Source organism: Aptenodytes patagonicus, chromosome 4 (genome assembly GCF_965638725.1).
Source record: "Aptenodytes patagonicus chromosome 4, bAptPat1.pri.cur, whole genome shotgun sequence".
NCBI classification, from domain to species: Eukaryota; Metazoa; Chordata; class Aves; order Sphenisciformes; family Spheniscidae; genus Aptenodytes; species Aptenodytes patagonicus.
In genome coordinates this window covers 5,813,339-5,834,029 of record NC_134952.1, presented here as the reverse complement: position 1 = coordinate 5,834,029, position 20,691 = coordinate 5,813,339, and the positions used below count along the sequence as shown (strand labels likewise).

At 41.8% G+C, this 20,691-nt stretch overlaps 1 protein-coding gene across 2 annotated transcripts; it reads left to right on the top strand.

Moving 5' to 3' along the window:
• Positions 1–15: 15 nt before the first annotated feature.
• Positions 16–17,357, top strand: SUCLG1 (succinate-CoA ligase GDP/ADP-forming subunit alpha). 2 transcript variants are annotated; one of them, XM_076335696.1, is made up of 10 exons: positions 16–130; positions 5,852–5,929; positions 8,218–8,321; positions 9,217–9,333; positions 9,859–10,071; positions 10,160–10,217; positions 12,564–12,647; positions 13,287–13,438; positions 13,932–14,120; positions 15,154–17,357. In XM_076335696.1, exons 1-10 carry the CDS (start codon positions 79–81, stop codon positions 15,178–15,180), a joined length of 1,074 nt encoding a protein of 357 aa, XP_076191811.1. In that variant the 5' UTR covers positions 16–78; the 3' UTR covers positions 15,181–17,357. The 2 variants fall into 2 exon arrangements, with proteins under 2 accessions (XP_076191811.1, XP_076191812.1); XM_076335697.1 differs by lacking the exon at positions 5,852–5,929.
• Positions 17,358–20,691: the final 3,334 nt, after the last annotated feature.

Genomic DNA, 20,691 nt, shown 5'->3' with positions numbered 1-20,691 from the left:
GTGGGCAGTGCTGAGGCGCCGCGCAGGGCCGCCCGCCCGCCGCTGTCCGCCGGGCCGGTGTCATTGGCGAAGGGGACGATGTCTCACTGCAGCCGCGCCGCCGCCCGCCTCCTGGGCCGCTTCCTCCGCCGTGAGTACCGAGCCGCCGGCACCATCCCGCGCCGAGCCGCGGGCGCTGCGGGACCCTCCCCGCTGCCTGGCAACCGCTCTCCGCCGCGGCCCGCTGCCCCCTGGCCGCCCGCCGCGCCCCTCCGCGGTAGGCCGCGCGGCCTGAGGGGGGGGGCCCGCCGCCGCCGGGGTCCGGCCGCCTCCGCCCGCCACGGGAGGGAAAGGGGCCGGGGCCGGGGCCGGGGCCGGGCCTGCGGCGGGGCAAGGTCACCCGGGGGAGAGGGAGCGTCCCGCCTGTCCCCGGGGGTATCGCCAGGCCTCTGGGCGCGGGGATGCGGCGAGCAAATCCCTCTCCCGGGCCTCGGTCTGCTGGCGGAGCTGGGTCTCCTCAGCGCGGAAGGCCCAAGGCGGCATCAGAGCGCTGTCCTCCAGTGCCGGCAGCCCCTCTTCCAGAGCGTCAGGTGGAGGGAAGGCAGGGGCAGGCTCTTCTCGGAGGTGCACGGCAGTACGGGGGCGCACGTGGCTGCAAGGAAAGCTGTTTTTAAAAGTTAGGAAAAGTTTTCGCATCGAGGGTGGTCAGCCGCAGGTATGGGGACCCAGAAAAGTTGTTCTCTCCGTTATATCCCCGGAAATACTAAAAACTCGACAAAGCCTAGAGGAAGCTGATGGAGTTGGATCTAGTCACTTCGAGTGGTGCTTTGGACTAGAGACCTCTTGAGGTCCCTACATTATCTTGTGATTTCAACACCAGTTGGTAAAGTTGTTTTTGTTGTCGAGAGTAAGAATATTAGCCTTTAGTTATGGAGAACACGGGCAGCCTGAGACTAATACTTAAGCTTGAAAGTTTTTATATGTGTTGTTCTGAAGATCACAATAAAAAAGAAAGTGCCTTTTTTTTTTTTTCTTTCTTTTCAGGGTGCTTTTTTGTGCAGTTAATGCTGCATCCGTGTATGGGTGTGCCTAGGCATAAGAGCCGTTTCTTGGAATCTAAATTGAGGAATTGGTGCATTAATCTTGGTTCTTGCGGCTGAGAATAAATGGACAAACTTAAACCTACGTCATTTCACTGCATGCAAAGGTTTTTTGTCTCGGTGTGGTGATAACTTGCAGGTCAGGGTCTAGTAACATGATCCCACAACATTTTAAGCTGGTCTGAGTTGTTCCTGTGGCACACCTGCAACCCCCTCAGGTATCCATCCATTCCTACCTCTTGTCCTCCACGAGCAGGAGCAGAAAACCGTATTTTCTTACTGCACTGTTAATTTCTGCCAGTTCTGCTCTTTGAATTGGCTCCCCTGCGTCCGATGAGAATTGGTTCTGATGGAGGGGAACAGATGGGAATGTAGCACCTCCAATTTAGGTTAATTTATACTCCCAGCAAAGCTACTCTTGGGAGCAGTTTTACATGTTAAAACCCCACATTGTTCCCTTTACAAATAGCAGTAAGAGATTAGGGGAAAAGTGATTAAGATGATTTTGGGGGGGTGGGGGCGGAGAAGTGGTCTAAGTGGCTCAATAAGTGTTCTGTTTGCAACAGTTCGTGAAGTCTTTTAAAGAAACTCCTGCAAGATGAAATAGTCCTTCATTGGAAACCTTTCTTTGGTTTGATACTCCTTACAAAGTGTTAAGACGGCTGAAACCTTAAATTTGGACTTCGTACATACATTTTCAGTAACAAATAATTAACATCTGCTTCTCTCGGTGGTGATTTAAAATCATGAGTTTCTAGCGTGTTCTGTTGCAAAAGCGATGCACATGGGTGTGTATCCGTAAGGTTCAGTTCAGGAAGTTGTGAAAACAATATGAAATACGTCAGTGAATGGTAAGTGCTTGCTCAAAGGTCAGCTCAAAGCACTGTTTCTATATGGACAGAGTCAAAAAAGACCTATGCTGGTCTATACCACACTTTGAAGAGAGTCTCTGTAGGCACCTTAACTGTGATCGGAGAGTCAGGATTAGGGATCTTATGTTCTGGGCATGTTAGAAGGCTTTGTAGAGCTCTTAGATTAAAAGATTACAGTAAATTATGTGAATAACCCTGGCAAAGAATTGCTGCAGAAATAACAATCTAAATTGAAGAATTTGTGAGTTGTTTTTTATGTAAATAGTACGGGGGGAGGAAAGCTCCCAAACCTTTAGCTGCACACGTTCTTAGTGGAGTATACATGTGGAAAAGCTGTTGCCTTACAAGAAATAGTTGATTTGTGCTGAGAAGAACGTGCTTGTTTCCTCAAGGGCCTGTGGTTTCACTGAGTTGCTTTACTTTGTTTCAGCTTCATAAGTTTGGGAGAAAGCTTTTCTTTCAAATGCCACCGTGTCTCCCGTGACCCCATGTAGCCAGTAACGTCTGTTGCAATGAGCGGGGATTTTTGATTAGGAAAGAGATGTGTGTCGAAAGGACCGAAATTTTTCTGAATGTCACTTGCCCATTAGTCCTAGTTTTGTTCAGTGTGGTAGGTATAGCGTAATCATTGCATCTGTCCTTTACAGACTGATTAATTTACTTCATTCCTCAACTCCTATGCCATGTTCATAAATTGGGTTTTCCATAATTAACAGGAATTTGGCAAGGGAAGATTTGGTGAGAGGAGAGAGGCTGGGAAGCGATACCTAGAAATCCTTCTCTGAGCACATAATCCTCTTTAAAACCAGGAGTAGGATATTTTGAGCAATCCCTCAAGAGCATGAAAACTTCTTTGTCAGTAAGGATCATCTTCTTCTAATTCAACTGGTTCCTTTAAGGGTGAATTCTGTAGATGGGTTTGGGGAGGGGAGAGAATTACCCAAATGTAACTGTGTGTGTGAATATATACGTATGGCCTGATAATGAAGGCTAAAACCTGATAAAGAGCTAGGATGGGAAACTGTGTGTGGAATATTCTTGCTAATATCAAGCGTCTAGTCAGTAAACTCTGAAATTTGCTGCAGCACTTTGGTCTTTGCTAAACTTCTTTTTAATATCTATACTCTTCTGTAATGTAAGAAGCTGTCCAGAACTGTTTTTGTTCTGTCCTCTTCTGGCCATGCATTTGTAGGCAGAGGAAGGAGAAAGGAGATGGTCATAAAAATGCAAATTCAACATGTGCAAAATATTGAAAGGATTTCTCAGAAACAGACTGAAGGTCCGTAACTGATGGAAAATAAGGTGTGGGGGGGAATGTGTGGAAAAAATACTTTTTGGCATTTTGACTAGCGTTCTCTGTACCTCAATCCTTCCCCAAGTTTCCCCTGCACTGACCTCCATTTACCCCGCTATTTCAAGGAGTAATAGAGGAAGAATTTCACTTATTACTTTTCAGTCTTCTGGCAATGTAGGTATCTGCTCAGGTCCTTCTAGAAAGGAATCTGCTGTTTTGGCATGCTTTCGTATTGTGCTCATTTCGTGAGCACCCTCAGATGCTACCTCAGCTTCCAAACTTTCTTTTCTTTTTGTCTGGGATAAATGCGGGCAAGAGGGAGGCACTGTGGATTTGGATTCCTGTCCGTAGCTCTAGGGAATCTTGCAAGAAGTCCTGAAAATAACAAGTTTTCAGCTTTGTAAAGTTTGAGTGAGGAAGAGATTTAGCCCTTAGTATCTGTACTGTCAGCTGGCTCACAACACAAATAAGCTGAGCAAATGTAGCTTGGGTTGTATAATTTTAAATGAGACTTGTGCTTGTGAGGTGTTGCTGCTCAAGGAGTGCCTGAAAGCTCGGTGTAAACAGTATTTACATACGATGTGTGCTTTAAAATACCTTGCAAATGGGTCAGTTTTCTTTTTAACGTGTAAATTCATGCTTGGACTTCATGATAAATAATAGTGTATTTTTCTAGAAAGGCGTTTTAGTTGTAATACACAAGTGAGCTTAAAGCCCTGCTCAAGGGCTACCGATCGTGAGTTTTCTTTTAAGAAGTAAATGTAGCTGGGTTTTCCTGTTACTTGGGACTACAGTGAGTTCTGGGCTCGGCTGGGGCCTTGTTCCCTGGAAATGCAAGAGTAACTACTAGCAGCGTGTGTAGTGGAAGTAAGTCTGTCTCTTAGTTTCTAGTAAGATTTCTTTACTGTAAAACAACTGATGTTTTATATACAGGCTTGTACTCCTCTGCTAAATTTAGATCTTCCTTTTCAAATCTATCCTGCAACAGCAGGGTTTTGGTATTTGAGTACCTTTCATAACTACTTGGTTGTCCTGTACAATGGACTAAAATAGGTTCTTGCCACAGAAGGTTTCTTTAGCTATGTAGAAGCTAAAGTACTGGAAAGCTGAAATAAATGCATCTTGTTATTTGCATAACTTTTTTTTCTTTTTAACCACAAACTATGCCAAACAGGATAGGGATGGGGCAGAAGTGAAAGGGATTGCCTGGGAAAGATTATCCAGTTTCTTATTTTAGTTTTAATACTCTTTTCAAAAGGTCTATTATGGGCCTTTGTTGGACACAGTAATGTTATGTTAGACCTCCGATTATATGAAATACAGCAGTTCAGTGTGCTTTCGGTAAGACTTGGATTTGATAAGACTTCTCCTTATGCTTTAGGACTTCATCTACAGCCTGCACCTTTGCAACTTGGCCTGTAATTCAGACGTACTCATTAAAATAGCATCACCGATGAATTTGGCTTTTGCTGGTTTGTGGCTGAATCCTGGTAACCAGAAAAGCAAATAATTTTTTTTTTTGTCCTGTCTTCTTGAAGGAACATGCATTTACACTCGGGCACCCTGATTTGTTCTAGTAAAAGCAATTGCCTGAACGAGCATTGGAAGTTGTGAAGCAGTATGAGCTAGTGAATGAAGGTCCTGGGTGGAAATTGAGACTTGGATTCTATATCTGACTCTTACCTGCTGTGAACTTAGGCGTACCATTTTGATTTTCCACCTGTTTCCTTCTCATCTTTTGTCTATCTCAACTGTTTAAATTGCCAGCTGTTTGCACCCGGGACTTGCTGTTTGTGCCATGTATAGCAGAACCTCATCTTGACCAATGCCCCTGCTGCTCCTGCTGTGCCGATAACTGGGGCAAACTTTTCTGCTTCAGACAAGGCCATGGAGAGAAATACAGAGCTGTATCATGTCAGTTTAAAAACCCCCAAAATCTCAGACTCATCCAGCTCAGGAAGTGCAAGGTGATTTTTTTTTTTTTTTTTAAATTTCTTCAAAAATGTGTCGCTCCCTAGACATGTGCCCATGCTAAGCTGCCTCTCTCTGAAGACAGCAAACGGCTCAAGCCTATGGCCAGGCTTTTTTGAACCAGCTGTATTTCTCCAAACCAGGGCTCTTCAGTCATGTAAGAAGCGCATACAGTTTTCAAGAGTAAATCCATACAAAGCTTGGAATTTAAGCTGTCTTCTAGTTATTGGTGCCTAAATTTTTTTTTTTGTACTTTGATAGCTTGGAAAATGCTCAAAAGCTTCTTATCCTTGAAAAATATATCTATATAGACTTCTCAAAACTGAGAATTGACAAACTTAAGCTTTCAAAAACATTTTTGTGCAAGGTTATAAATATCTAAAACCAGATATGGAGCAACAGGCAGCTGAACTGGGACTGTAGAATTGCTTTTATGGTACAGAGAAAGGAGTGACTTTGTCAGAGGTTGGATTCCCCCCCCAAAATAGTGAAATTACTGAGTGCGTGCTGTGTGCCTGGCAAGCTGCCCTCTCTTATTTTGCAGGTAGATTTGTCAGTGTTGTAGCACAGACAATATGTGTAAAACTTATATTTGAATTAGTTTAGCGTTGCCTGTTTGTTCTTTACCCTTGCAGGCCCATCAGAGGGTCTTCAAAACATGCACTCCCATACTTCTGGAAGCCCAGCCTGTTCTCCGCAAGGCATTGCTGGTGGTAGGTCTTGACTGTAACAGCTTCTTCACAGGGGGATCGTCCTCTGCTTTTCTCTAGGTTGGGTTTCACCCAGTCGTATCCCATGCCCGTGAGGGATTGCCTGAATGGCTGGGGTCAGGTAGACTGATGCCCTGTTCTCCTAACCAGCAGGTCAGCTGTTTTTCTGCTTATTTTGTCTCTCCTTTGCCAGAGGCAGGCTGCTCTTTGCCAGTTGTGCGTTTGAGTGACTTGGTGTTGCAGCTGAGGTGCAGCCTGCAGGGCGCTGCAGCCTTGTCTAGGAAGGCTAAGCTGTCGGCCAGGCACGAAGACCATGTTGTCCTGTCGTCTATAGCTGTGGCAATTGGTCAGCAAGACTTTCCTCTACCCTTCCACAGACAAACTCGCAACCCTAGTCATTAACTCTTAGCTTCAGATGTATTTTGTCCATTAGTGCTTTGTATTTCTCCTTCGCATAAAAAGTTTTGTAACAGTATTTGTGGATAAAGACGTGATTTGGGTTAAAACCCTAATGGTCGATATGCTGACATGCACTTTTACCATTTTTCTTACAAGTTTACTGCATGCTAATCCTTATATTTCTCTTTAAAATCTAACCAAATTTTACTTCATGTTGGTCCAAAGATGATGTGCTGCCACAGCTCCTTAGAGAAAGGCAGGAGGTGGTTGGAGTTGTAAGTCCTGTGTTTCTGTCAGCACTTTTTAAGAACAGAGTAAGGACTTTAGGTTTAGCAGTAGCACTGATGTCTGTAGGCTTTTTCTGGCGTTGTTTTATTTTTCGTCTCACTTTTTTTGAATAGAAGTAAAACATAAAAGCAGTGTATCACTAAAATTGAGTTGGCACAAGTACTTGTGGAAAAGTCCTGTGTAGCTCTGTGATAGAAATGTGTATATACATGGATCTTAAATTTTCTGCACTTTTTTACTACCCCATAGAAATTGTGTTATTACAAGATGTTACTAATGCAGTTCAATAAATTATGTGCATTAGCAGTTTATATTGAAGAATACCTTTTCCCTTTTTTCCACTTAATAGCTTTTGCTTCCGTTCTAAAAAAAAATAAAAAAAATAAAAAAATCATCCCTCCCTTGTTCAGGCTTGCCTGAGCAAGTATGTGGAACAGTCCACAGACCATGATTCAGAATCTCTTATTTTTATTTCAGCTTCACTTTTTACTTCCTCAAATCTTAAGTGGTAAAGTTTTAAAAGAACTAAAGAGGTGTATAGTAACATACTGGTGTCAGTTTCTGTATTAGGATTGTACCCTCTCATGTTCACTCTAAGCACAAAATACTGTTTTTATCTAAAACACTTGCAGGGAGTAAATCAGTTCTGATCCCCTCAAAACTCTGGTGTTTGAAAAAGCATATGGCAATGAATTTAGGCAATGCACGCATCCTTTTTATGCCAGAAGACCTCTTTTTTCCTCCTCATCTCAAGCTTTCTTGCATGGTAACATTCTGCGCATTTCTTTTTTAATCATTTGATGTCAACATATCTTTCCCTTCAGCAGAGATGCAGTCATTCTCCTTGTCTTTTTGATACCAGCATGCACTGTGCTGTTTTTCTGTGGTCATGTCGTGTTGTTTTGTTTTTTCAGTACCAGAGTTGTGAACACTAAATTGAAAATGGTTCTAGTGGAGTATCTGGAGAGCTGTATTTCCTCACAAGCCCAAGTGCATTTCAAGCAGTGATGCCTAGGCTCCCATAGCTAGGCGTCTGTTGGAAGAAGCTCTCTTGCTGTATGTCTTGCTTGGCGTTAGGTTTCACCTGGGCTGAGGGACCCTTGACCTCTTCAGTATCTCTCACTGTCTAGGACAGACTGTGCTATGTTCACAGAAGGTATAACATGGTACCTACGTTGTAACAGCCTCTGGGATATCAGGATTTTAGTTTTGCTTTGTCACTTTGCAGAATTTCTCAGAGGACAGAAACATGTTCGTCTGCAAATGAAAATAGTGGTTAAGATAATGGTTCTGCGTGTTGTTTGTCGTGACTGGAGTTCTGGTGTTAAGTACCCAATATGAGAAATACCTAGCCTGATTCCTAGCAAACTGAGTAATCACAAAGATAGGTAGAGTGAACTACAGGTGTTCGATATCTTAGAATAACAAGTCCTAAATACTTACAACTTTCAGAGCTGCTTTTTGAAAACATGAACTATTGGATCAATTAATCTTTTGATATAAGCATTAATATATATGCACTCACTTGATAGGATGTTTTTTGACTTAGAGTCTAACAAAGCAGTGGATTAATGGTTTGTCCTCTCTTTTCTTTTTTTCTCTAGTGCAACAGAACGGAGTACGGCACTGTTCCTACTCGGCATCAAGGAAAAATCTGTATATTAACAAAAATACAAAGGTTATCTGTCAGGGTTTTACAGGCAAACAGGTATATATATGAACTATTTCTTCTGTCACCCCTTCAGTTCAGAAAGCTAATTGGCCAAAACCCATAATAACGTATAAAAGGGATTATATACTGGCTTTGCCTGTGTTGCTAGGAAGCTGGACTTCATGATCAGGAAGGTCCCTTCAGCACTGTAGTTTCCTTTCTTTGGTCCAAATAGACTTTTTTTTTCTTAAATTCAATAGACTAGATAATTTTTTTCCACTTGTGCACAAGCTTAAAACTTGGGTTTGAGTCTATTATATTACTCTTGATTTTTGTTGTTGATTTTGGTCTTAAGCCTTTTTATTGTTTACAACTGAAAGGGTTTCTTTGTAAAGAGAAATTTGCAAAAAAAAAATACAAAAACCTTACCATTTTAGAAGTGCCTCTTTCACAAATGCCTTTGAATGTAAATGCCTATGAATTAAATTTCTGGTTTTATTTCAGGATATTTAATAATTTTCTCACATTCCCTCTTTTACACATTTGCAAGGGGAGAAGACTGCTTTTGCTAAAACTATCAGCGAGTCATGAATGAGAATGATAATTTCTTCTATTTCATTATAGTGCTTGTCATCTGCCAGACTTGATGTGGAAAATAAAATGTGGCTGCTATGTCTGCAGGTGTATTAGCAACACACAACAAAATATTGTTTAGTGTGCAACCACAGTGCTCTGATTTAAAAGAAAAAGCATAGCATATTCTGAATCCATTTAAAACACGTTGATGCACTCTTCAAAATAGCTGATTGTGTATCTGTAGCGAAAACTTCCTTTCTCATTGTAAATTTAAGTGCCATAAATTGCCTTCAGAATTATAGATAACATCAACTTTTTTAGTTAATTTTATTTGCTATTACATGCCTTTTAACTTTACTTATTTTCTCTCTCACAGGGCACCTTTCACAGCCAGCAGGCATTGGACTATGGCACCAATCTAGTTGGAGGAATTTCTCCAGGGAAAGGGGGAAGAACTCATCTGGGTCTGCCTGTGTTTAATTCTGTGAAGGAGGTAATTTGCAGCAGTGACTGGAGGGCAGACAGTTTAATGCTGCTGAAGGGCTGCTTATTTCATTGCTCACACTGAAGAGACAAACGTTTGAGCCATGGATGTCACTGTGCAAGGAGTGAAATAGAAGCCTTGTAAAAGAGGGAGCATTCAGTGTGGTCAAGCATGAGTTTGGCTTCCACTGTGAAGTTCATAGAGCCTGGATACACTTACTTTATGCATGCAACTATTTTCTGATTGATTCTGGTGTGTATGATGAATTTTTAGCAAACTACTATCTAAGGGTATTTATGATGGTGTTTGTGGGGCAGATCCTTTCCAGGCAGTGGTTAGTTCTCAGTTTCCTAGTTGTGCTGTATGTGTCCCATCTTCAGTGAATTTAACGCTTGCTTTGATTATAGTAAATGAATACATATCCATTTACTTAATTTATGCCTGTGAATGGACATATTTTAAATGACTATTTGTCAAATGTTCTCTTTGGCCCCAGTAAACGCTCGATATCTTTTTTTGTTATGTCCGTTGTAGGCCAAAGAACAAACCGGTGCTTCTGCCACTGTTATATATGTGCCTCCTCCGTTTGCTGCTGCTGCGATCAATGAAGCGATCGATGCAGAAATGCCCTTAGTTGTATGCATTACTGAAGGTATTCCCCAGCAGGATATGGTTCGGGTTAAACACAGACTGCTTCGGCAGGATAAGACTCGACTAGTGGGCCCGAACTGCCCGGGAGTCATCAATGTAAGTGACTTCTGGATTTGCTCCAGGGCTGAACCATTCTTAGTGATGGTTTGAATGTTCCATCTGACTTCTTCCACTCTTTCCTTAGCCTGGAGAATGTAAAATTGGTATCATGCCTGGTCACATTCACAAGAAGGGAAGAATTGGTGAGTTTTTGAATATTTACGCATCATCTAAAACTAAAGTTTGTTACTGTAGTGCTCTTATTCATGAGACTAGTCACATGCTGCCCTGAAGACAGTTGACACGCTGTATAACAGCTTGTCTGTCCTTCAGTTTGTGAGTGAACTTCGCCATTATCAGTCCTGAAGGCCAAAATCAGTCAGTCTGCCGTAGCAGGCACTGAGTGCTGATGGTAGTGGCAAAGCAATTGGAAGTTTCCTCTGGTAACGTGATTGACTTAGTTTCCTTAACACCCTCCTTTGAGGATACCTTCATTTATCTGGGGATTTGAGAGCACTAAGCTCGCCAACACTATTCATGCCAACAGCTTGGCTCCCGAGGACTAGGCTCCTACACCTATAGTGACATCAGTATTATAGCAAAGAGAAGAGATTACAGGCAAGTTCATAACATGTCAAGTTAGACAACTATACCATGGTGAGTGGAAGTGACAAATATACTGCCCACTTCTCAGACAGCGGAATTAAGGTCAGAAGGGCAGTGACTTGTTCGTAATCATACGTTAGTTACGCACCCTGTTGCATGCAAGTCTCTTGTCCTGCCTTCTGTTGGTTCCTTGTTCTAAACTATAGAAATAACAACTTGATTATTTTTAAAATAATGCCGTTCAGGAGCTATAAAGAAAATTCTTCCAAAATACGCATTTGTACTTAAATAGAGCTTCAGAAACATTGTTGTAGACAGCATATGCTGCTGTTGTCTGTCAGCAGGGTAACCAGTTTAACTTGAGCACAGTACCCTTTGCAACATTACAATTTTTTTTGATGAAAAGTGTGTTTACTGTGGGAAGACCTGTTCAGTGCTCTTGAGCTATGTGGACTCAGTGCAGTTTTTCTAACATCAGAAACTCTCTCTGCTACTTAACCACTTCTGACTTGAGAATAATCTGTACCTAGTGAATGCTGGAGGATGTGTTAACACTTGTGTCACACCTCCAGCTTTCAGAAATACCTGTAAACCTGGCATTGAAAAATCAGATGACTGCAATTATGCCCTTTGTAGATACCATCAAGACATTGCTCTGTGACTGTAAAAGGTAGCATCAACCGATGTTGCCCTGAGCTCCCTTCTGAATCAAAGTTCTGTTAAGATTTTCTAAGTATGTACAAGAAATGTCTTGTAGTCACAAGATATTAGAATCTCAATGCAAGGCACATCAAGTGCAAAAGGATATTTTAAATCCCGAATCCAGTTGCCCCACCATTGCTGGAAACCTTTTCAATGGTGATCCAAGGATCAGGGAATAACAATGTAACTTTGCCATCCTCCCAACTTCATCTAATACTGTGACCTTTGGTGATACGCTCCCCAGCTTTCTATTACTGTGAGGCATCCAAGAATTATTTGATAATTTTGAGATGCAAGCTATAAAGGTGCAAAGACTGTGGCTATTTTTATCTGTAGCTTCTCTGAGGCAATCTGATCTTAATAGTAAACAAGAAACCCTTTGCAAACATAGCAAGAAAAAAAACCTTTGCTAGTAGACATCTGTGCTGTCCAATAGTGTAAACAGTTGATAAAACTTAAGTTGTTAGTCTAGTGGTGTATTTTTTCCTCTGTTTATGCAATATACTTATTATATTCCTTGTTAGATGGCTTGAAGTAGATGGGAGATGATGTCTTTTTCCTGGAAATCTTGCCTCTTGTAGTGTTAACAGAAATCTTGACTTGAAAAAATGAACAAAAAAACCCATGCAAATATTTTTGCCCCTGATCTAGGCTCTGTATTACCTTCCATCCTGAATTTAAAACTGGGGCTGTTGTCTTTTGTAATATTGTAATGTAAATGCTGAATGTGTATTGTAGAGCAGTGAGCTGCAGCAACAAATACCTTAATAGTGATAACTTGCATTTGTGCAGCGTATTTCTGTTCTGGAGGATCTCTTGTGTGCCTGGACATATTGGAGATGTGATTAATACAGAATTCTTATGTTAACTGTTGAGCTGCAGCTCTGTTCCAAGTTCAGTGCATGAGCTGTTCCCATACAAGACAAGAAGTATATTCTTCTATTTTGTTTTCAGTTTTCTCTCCTGGTAAAGCTGTAGCGTGAGGAATGCTGTCTCGGCTGATATTACTGACTTTCTGGGCAGGTTTAGTCTGTTGACAATTAAGTGTCAAAAAATGCCAACCAAGAAATAGTACAGATAGAATCTTATATAGAGTTTTCATGTTTTGGCAAGGATAGCTGGAAAACCTGGCATCTCATGTTCAGTTTATTAAGGTGATTTTCATGAATATAAGAACAGCTGCCTCTGGTCATGTGCTTAGCTATGTTAGTCTTAAGTTTATCTCCTCTTCTTTCCTAAAGGTATTGTGTCAAGATCTGGAACCCTGACGTATGAAGCTGTTCATCAGACAACGCAAGTTGGATTGGGGCAGTCTTTCTGCATTGGTAGGTTTCCTCAGAAACAGCCTATTGCACCTATACTAATCTGCTTTTTCTTTACAAGAAGAAATTCAAAGTAATTTCTTTAGCATAGAAATTGCTGAATGGCAATTATGTTGAGAAATGAGATCCCTGTGTGCTGTGAAGAGTATAACCCTTCTCTATTACCATTTCCACATCAGATTAATAACAGCCTAAAAAATAGCTTGGAACGGAGAACTGCCAGCAAATATGACGTCAATTTGGAAGCAGATTTTCCCAAGAAGTTTAATATTATAAAGGGATAGGGCATTGTTAGGCATTTAGTTGGGTATGTTAAGTAAATTCAGTTTTCTTACGGCAAAATTCTAGAGCTGGGGTCTTGGTCCTTCTGTGTCTTACACAGAGCCTCTGTATAAGGCATAATATTTTGCTTATGGTTTGAAAGGTGATTATTCAGATATCAAAGCTTTCTGTAAATTGTGGGGGAGGTATTTGGAGCAGGAATTTGGCACACTCTGACTTGGGAAGGGCCTTCAGAGCTGCCCCCCTTATGAGCCTTTGGGGATACTCTTCATGATGAAATTTACTTTGAAACTTTTATCGTAAATGCAATGTCATTATCTTGAATTAGCCTTTTTTTTGTGGTTTTATTTTTTTTTTCAGGGATTGGAGGCGATCCCTTCAATGGAACTAATTTTATTGACTGCCTTGATGTCTTCCTGAAGGATCCTCATACTGAGGGGATCATATTGATTGGGGAAATTGGAGGAAATGCCGAAGAAGATGCAGCATCATTCTTGAAAGAAAATAATACTGTAAGTCTTTAAACAGCTTGCTTCCAGACACCTTGGTAGTTAGCCATCTTCTTTTGCTGTGTCAAGGAAAACTCAGTTCAATCTCTAATCTCTATTTACAAAAAAAACATCAGTCATACTTTTCTTAAAGAGAAAGAGTTGAAATTAGGAGCTTTATCCAGATTAAATCTAACTGGAGGGCCGTGTCAACTTCAGATTTTTAGTCCTGTAATGATACTTGTAGTGAACGCTCTGGTTTTTGTAACATACGTGGCTCTGTAGAGAGGTTTTTTTAAAGTTTCTGACTGCTTTTGGTTTATGATGCTTGTCAGGAGAGAAAGTATTCCACACGCTTCAGACTCTTGGTTCCGTGTTGTCTGAGGTTTCTAGCTGTTTAATATCTTTGCCTGGCTCTTTGATACTAAAAAAAATAAAATTAAAAAAAAAAAAAAATCTGCCATCTGGATTTACTTCTCATCTCACTCTCCCCCGTGTATCTTTTCTTTCTTCACAGGGTCCAAATGCCAAGCCGGTAGTGTCATTCATAGCTGGTCTGACTGCTCCTCCAGGCAGGCGGATGGGTCATGCTGGAGCAATCATTGCTGGGGGAAAGGGTGGAGCTAAAGAGAAGATAGCAGCTCTTCAGAGCGCTGGTGTTGTTGTCAGCATGTCTCCTGCTCAGCTAGGTAGCACCATCTACAAGGTTCGTTGCTTGGAAACTCGTATACGTACTGATCCAGAGCAAGAAGCTACTTTTGGGGGAATAAAAGTTGGGAGTACATCTCTTACCCAAATACTCTGTTTTTCTGAACTTGGTTAAGCATAAGAACTCTATTGACTGAACAAGCTGCAGTTATTACTTAGATAATGTGCGCACGTAGTTTTATGTAATGTTGCCTTACAGAAAAGTAAACATAGCCAAGTGGAGAAGAGATTACGTTTTGCTTTCAAGTGTAGCAACTTGTTGAATTGTGTTTTCTAGATGCAAAGAACCTGAATTAATTTAAAATATGAAAAAATTCTCTGAAAGTAGGGTATTTGAGGAAGGAAAGCCTTGGCATATAGGTCTATCTATTTTAAGTACTAACTCAGAATTATGGCTGAATGCATACGGCTGGAAAACTTCTGTATGGAATAGGTTTATTTGCATTTTTCTTAATTCATGTCCAAAAAAAGGCATTGCTTCACAGCTAGAGGAAATGTGTAATTCAGCTCTGCTAGGGGGGTGATTTTTTGTTTTGTTTTTTTTTTTTTTCCTTCCTGTGGTGACCACAGTAGTATAGCATCTTCACAGGCTACTGTGGGAATCTTCCCTTCTTCTGTTGTGTTTCTTCCTTTACTAAAATGAAAATCTTTACTTCAGTGTTTCCCTGGCTTGAATCCTTTACTGTAAGGATTCTGCTGCAGTTCTTAGGCAGAATTGGTGCTTTTCAAGCCTGTTATGCTATGCATGGGAGCAAATGGTTCCTTGACAGCACTGCAATTTGAGGGCAGCGCACTGACTGCGGTCTAGCACTACTGGTCTTTCACAGCCAGTTTATTAATGTGAGGTGGGAGAATACTTCTCCTTTCCTCTAACTTGCACACATTATGCATTTTATGTTTTAATTTTTAATTCCAGCTTTTAATTCTGAAAATCAGATTTGCTAAGATAAATACAAAGTAATTTAAAATAAAATAGTAATAGAAGCATTTTCTTTTTTTCCCCACTGGTAATGTCTGCGTGCCATTTGCAGGAGTTTGAGAAAAGGAAATTGCTGTAAGAGAAGATACGTTGGAATACTGTCTCCAAAACATCAGTACAGCACCTGGCCTCCGCTTACCTTTTGTCTGCTAATCCTCAGTTGCCCAAATGACTGACACTGGTCTATGAATTTGACTTGGAAGCCATAAACCTCCTGGCTAAACCTGTTTTGATGTCTCCTTGGTTCAGACATGATCACCTCATTGTAAATCACAGCAAATTAATAAATCTACTACTAAATCTGATTCATCTTCTGAATTCCTGAAGCAGAGCCGTTTCTTCAACCATCATAAACAAAATAATCAGCCTTGAAGGTCTGAATCTTTTGTAACTTAAGCACTGCCCATTTTAAGGTAAAGTCGCTTATAGAGATGCTTTTAAGGATCAAGGCACTGACTTTATGCACATATCACACTTCGCTTTATTTTTAAAAAATCCAGTCTTACTTGTTCGTTGCTGGCAAGTATGTTTGTTTGAACAATAGGCCAAAGTTTCCGTCCACTAAACCAAAGCTGCTGGATCTGAAGGGGTTGCTTGTTGATCCACGTAGCTGGATATGCCTGAAGTCCAGACTTTCTTTTCAAGGCCGAGCTGTGCACAGTGTAGTCCTCTACTGGCAAGGAATTCTGTTTGTTGTGTGGAGAGATGGAATTTTTATTCACAAAAATGTATCTGATTTCCCACGCAAATACATACTCAAAATTGTCTGTAACTATTAAAATTATTTGGTCTTTAGCTTACATTACCTTAATTTCCTCCTTTATCTTAACTAGGTTTGCATTGCTTGTGTGTTCTGAAATCCTAATAACGTTAGGATGTAATGGAGGAGAATTGTTATTCTCTGGAAAATAATGTAATAAGGTATCTGTCTTGTTAACCACTCCCAGCACTGTAATGGAAAGCCCTTTTTTTACTTTGGAAATAGCCCAAGCACCGTGCCTATAAATGAGTGTTACAAGTCTTTATCCGGATGGACTAAAACCAAGATTGCTTTCTTTATATAGAGGACTGACAGTTCATGCAACCTGGCACTTGGCTAAAGCTAACCTTGTGTTCCATAAAGGTGCTGTTACGAACACTCGTGTCGTTATTTGTTTAAAACTGTTCTTAGTTTTCTTACTCAAATGCCTGTGGAATTTCTCTTCCTAATGCAAGCAGTAGGCAGGTATCTTGATACTGACACTTACAGTTCCTAGAGCTGAGCCCTGACGAAATGCATAAAAGGACAGGTCATATCTCCGCTGCACTGAATGTGTATTAATGCTTCATACGTGGTCAGGCATCAGTCAGATGATACAGGCCTTGGGACACAGAGGCCAGATGCTGTATTATTCACCTTGGTATGATTTATGAACATGAACCTGACATCCTGTCACTAGATGGCTGAAAGCGGTATTGAGTGGTAAATCATTTGATAAAGCCTATGACAACAGATAGGAATTTTCTTACTTAGATCTGCTCTGTTTTCTGGTGGTGCCTGATTTAATCTGGAGCAAAGAGACGGAACGGTGCCCTTTAACTACAGAAATACCAGTGCTAACGTGTCTCAGTCTGTGTAAGAGTGCAATTCTTCACCAGTGAGTGTCAGGACGTTGCAGCCTGTCTTCTTACGAGCCTGCTAATCAAAGTAACTCGTAGTGGTGGGCTTCTCCACAACGCATCTTTTGGGGTGGGTAATGCTTCTTGAACTGCCTGAATTTCGTCATTGCCACCAGTGTTGTAAGAGATGACCTTCCAGGACAACTGAGGTGTAGTAAGCTTCCTGCTAGGGATTGCTCCGTGGAAGCTCTTTCAGAGGCACCAGCTATTTTAGAAGACAGCCATAAACTCCAGTGACCGTTGTCCCCTGAGAAAGCGTTTCCTTGTATCCTGAAATTTGAGGATGAGTTTAAAAATGCGACCTTGATTCTAATGTTTGCAGCAGTCACCTGGTGCTGCACCTTAGCGGCTGCCTGGTTCTGTTCAAGCCTGGGGAAGCAGTCTGTACTGGCCTGGAACTGAGGATCACCTAAGGAGGGGGAAGAAACCTGACCTTGCCGATAGAAAGGCTTCGTTTTTGCAGTTTTCTCTTGCTGCCTAAAAACGTGCACTTGGCAAATATCAGAGCCTCTTATGTTACTGCTGACAATGTCTCTTTGGAAAACACATCTGTTTAATACCGTATGTACTTGTGAATAAATATTTCAAGTAATCTGATCTGGAAAACTGTTCATTTATTTTTTTTTTAAAGGCAAAAGTTAAGTTAGTGTTGAGCCTTAAACCCATTGCTACTTTATAATTTAGTATGTAGTTTTTATGTGCAAGAGAAACATTGCTAAAGTTACTGTTTGAGTTCTCATTAAGTTTTATGAAATAGTCCTTTTTTTTCCTTGGTCTAGACTTGGCAATGGTGTCTGCCCATAAATCACTTGCGCTTTTGAGGGATAAATTCTAGATGGTCATTTCCAATTCTAGATGTTCACTTTGGTCGGGGGAATTCATTGCCATGCCGATTTTCTTGAACAAAGAGAAGAGGATGTAGATCTACTTCGTGCTTTTTTTTTCCTCTTACTAGGCAATATTTGTCTTTGAATGATACCTAATACTCTTGCTAGTAGGTGCTGCTTGAGTTTGATGGTGTTAATAATTTTTGAGGTTGATTAGCAAGGTCTGTCACACCTAATGAATACTATGCCTTTTGTGGTTTTTTAGCATGTATTCATGCCTGATATTTTTTCTTCTGTGTTTATGCTGTTTTCCAGGATGAATGTTGTGTTATGTAATACTTTGGGGGAAGATGGTGGTAAGTTACCCTCCGTACCTTTGTACTTAAAATGATGCTCTGACGTGAGATTCTAGCAAGGGGATTTCTTAAGATTCACTTTATTGAAGCTCACCAATGAAAACAAAAGAAAACATTGATGCCAATTCATTTGGTCAAATAAGGTCTCCTTTGTGCACTGGAGGTGGAGAGGGAAGGAGAGGCTGGTGAAAGACGGTCAGCTCTATACTCCGGTGTCAAGATGTTCTTAAAACTGTATGGGATTATTGAGATGATTAGTGGTGGATTTCTCAGTCGCTGTTGTCATAGTTTCTGAGGTTCACCACAGTTCTTCAAGTTGTCCCATTTTTTGGATGTGCTGCTACTTACCCTCTTGCTTACCTGCTTCCTTTTGTGGTGGTTTGAAATTCCACAGGGCCCTAGCACAGTGCTAATTAAAATCGGTCAGCTGCTGTGTTGAGGTGATCTAGGTGGTTTTAGTTGAATCAAAGATGCAGCTTAATTCTTTGCAGATCAAACAACAGATTTAAAGCTTTAAGGTGAGGAGGGGAGAGGAGCACTCACTAATGGGCCTCACCGGTGGCAAGTGGATTAGAGGCTGCGCTCTGGCAGAAGGCTGCTGATTAGACTGAAAGTACCTACAAAGTCACGTTGGCCTTCAGCCTGGGGCAGCGACTGACCTCTGCTCGGATTCGGGCACTGGTCCCCGGCAGGTCTAGTGATTGGATCCCCTGGTAGCAGCCAAGTGAGGGGTGGGGGCAGAGCAAATTGGGCCAGAAAATGCCAGGATCTGAGCCCTGAGAGACATAATAGTGGTTTCAAGAAGAACCTCAGGGGCTGGCTTCTGTGCTGATGCTTTCAAAGTGGTAGCCGACTTGTGATGCCCAAAGAATAAGCTCTTAATTGTGTTGAAACTGTGGAATTAAGTATTGCCTGCACTAACATAATCGTTTGCTCAGTTCACCATCACCTTTGCCCTCCCTTTCCCAGTGCCTGTCACTGGTCAGGATTAAAGGTTTTCGTAAGCGGGGCTATGTGCAAGTCTGATAATACGGGCAGGAGCCTGCTGGTGGTTTCTGAAGGCAGCGATAGGAGGAGTTGCGCTGCTGCGGACACCTGGCGGGCAGCAGATTCAGGGTGTCTCACACAGCGGGCTGTTCCTCCCAGAGCGTCTGTACGGGGCTGTGAGCGCTGAGGCAACTCCTGGCTTCGTGGTGACTAGAAATAGCTGGTGAAGAGGGGAGAGTCCAGGTTTGACGTTTTCCACAGAAATTGTAACACCAAAAGAAAAAAAAAAAAAGTCTCTTGGACATCAACTTGCCAGTACCCCACTAGCAATTAAATCGGTTTATGCTACATGTCTTTGGCCATATTGTTAAATAATTGTGTTGTGGTTTAATCTCAGTTGGCAACTGAGCACCACGCAGCCGCTCGCTCACTCCCCCCACCCGGTGGGATGGGGGAGAGAATTGGAAGAGCACAAGTGAGAAAAAGTCGTCGGTTGAGATAAAAACAGTTTAATAATTGAAATAAAATGATAATAATAATAATAGTAATATGATAATAATACACAAAGCAAGTGATGCACAGTGCAATTGCTCACCACCCACTGACCGATGCCCAGCCAGTCCCCGAGCAGCGGCCCCCCCGGCCAGCTTTCCCCAGTTTATGTACTGAGCATGACGTCCCATGGTATGGAATGTCCCTCTGGCCAGTTTGGCTGTGCCCCCTCCCAGCTTCTTGTGCACCTCCAGCCTTCTCAGTTGGTAGAGCATGGGAAGCTGAAAAGTCCTTGACTAGTGTAAGCACTGCTCAGCAACAACTAAAACATCGGTGTGTTATCAACATTGTTCTCATCCTAAATCCAAACCACAGCACTGTACCAGCTACTAGGAAGGAAATTAACTCTATCCCTGCCGAAACCAGGACAAATTGGTTCTTCTGAATTATTTACTGAGGGGTTAAACTATATTTCTCCGTCAGAGATACGGGTGGTAAGTTGGTCTCCTGTAGTTAAGGCGTGTGAGTTGCTATAGGCAGCAGCACATATGGGAATTGCTGTTTAACTTGCATCTGAGCTTTGCTCTGTGCAGCCCGAAGCCCTGAGGACCCTTCACAGAGGGTTGACTGAGGTGGGTGGCAGTGGAAGCTAAGTAAGGTAATTCACGATTAAGAGCAAGTGATGCACTATTCCGAATTTGTAGCAATGGCTCATCTGCCTCTCTTCCTCCTTTCCTGCCTGGTCTGTATAATGAAGCATGGGAGCCCTGGGACTGAATTTGTTATGGGGATGATTCGTGCGGGAATTAAAACCCGATAGGTACCATTTTTAGGGAGAGGTTACTTCGATATATCTCCTTTCCTCCTATCTGTGGGAATATGGTTTAGTGTTGAATTGACCTGGAATCAAAGTTTACAATTTTGGAAAATTTCTTGACTCAGAAATGCTGAAAGACTTTCAATTTTCAAAAGGAAATTGGCAACTTCTTCCATTTGAATTTCAGGTGCAAACAGCGTATTTCCCTAGAAGTGGAAATGTGGGAGGTTTGCTCTGGTTAAAAACCTCAGGAAACTTTCTCAGAAGTGCACCGGGTTCTGTTCGTTCTGTCTGTCTGTCGTTCTGTCTGTCTGTCGTTCTGTCTGTCTGTCGTTCTGTCTGTCTGTCGTTCTGTCTGTCTGTCGTTCTGTCTGTCTTATTTTTTTTTTGTGGTTCCAGTCTAGGCTTTCTGCCACATGATGTCTTCAGCCTGATATTTGTCGGGCCTACGG

Coding starts and splice junctions, on each gene's coding strand:
- SUCLG1 (XM_076335696.1), top strand. CDS start 79: ATGTCTCACTGCAGCCGCGCCGCCGCCCGCCTCCTGGGCCGCTTCCTC. Junction 8,322..9,216: donor AGGGTTTTACAGGCAAACAG/GTATATATATGA, acceptor TCTCTCTCACAG/GGCACCTTTCACAGCCAGCA. Junction 14,121..15,153: donor TAGGTAGCACCATCTACAAG/GTTCGTTGCTTG, acceptor TGCCATTTGCAG/GAGTTTGAGAAAAGGAAATT.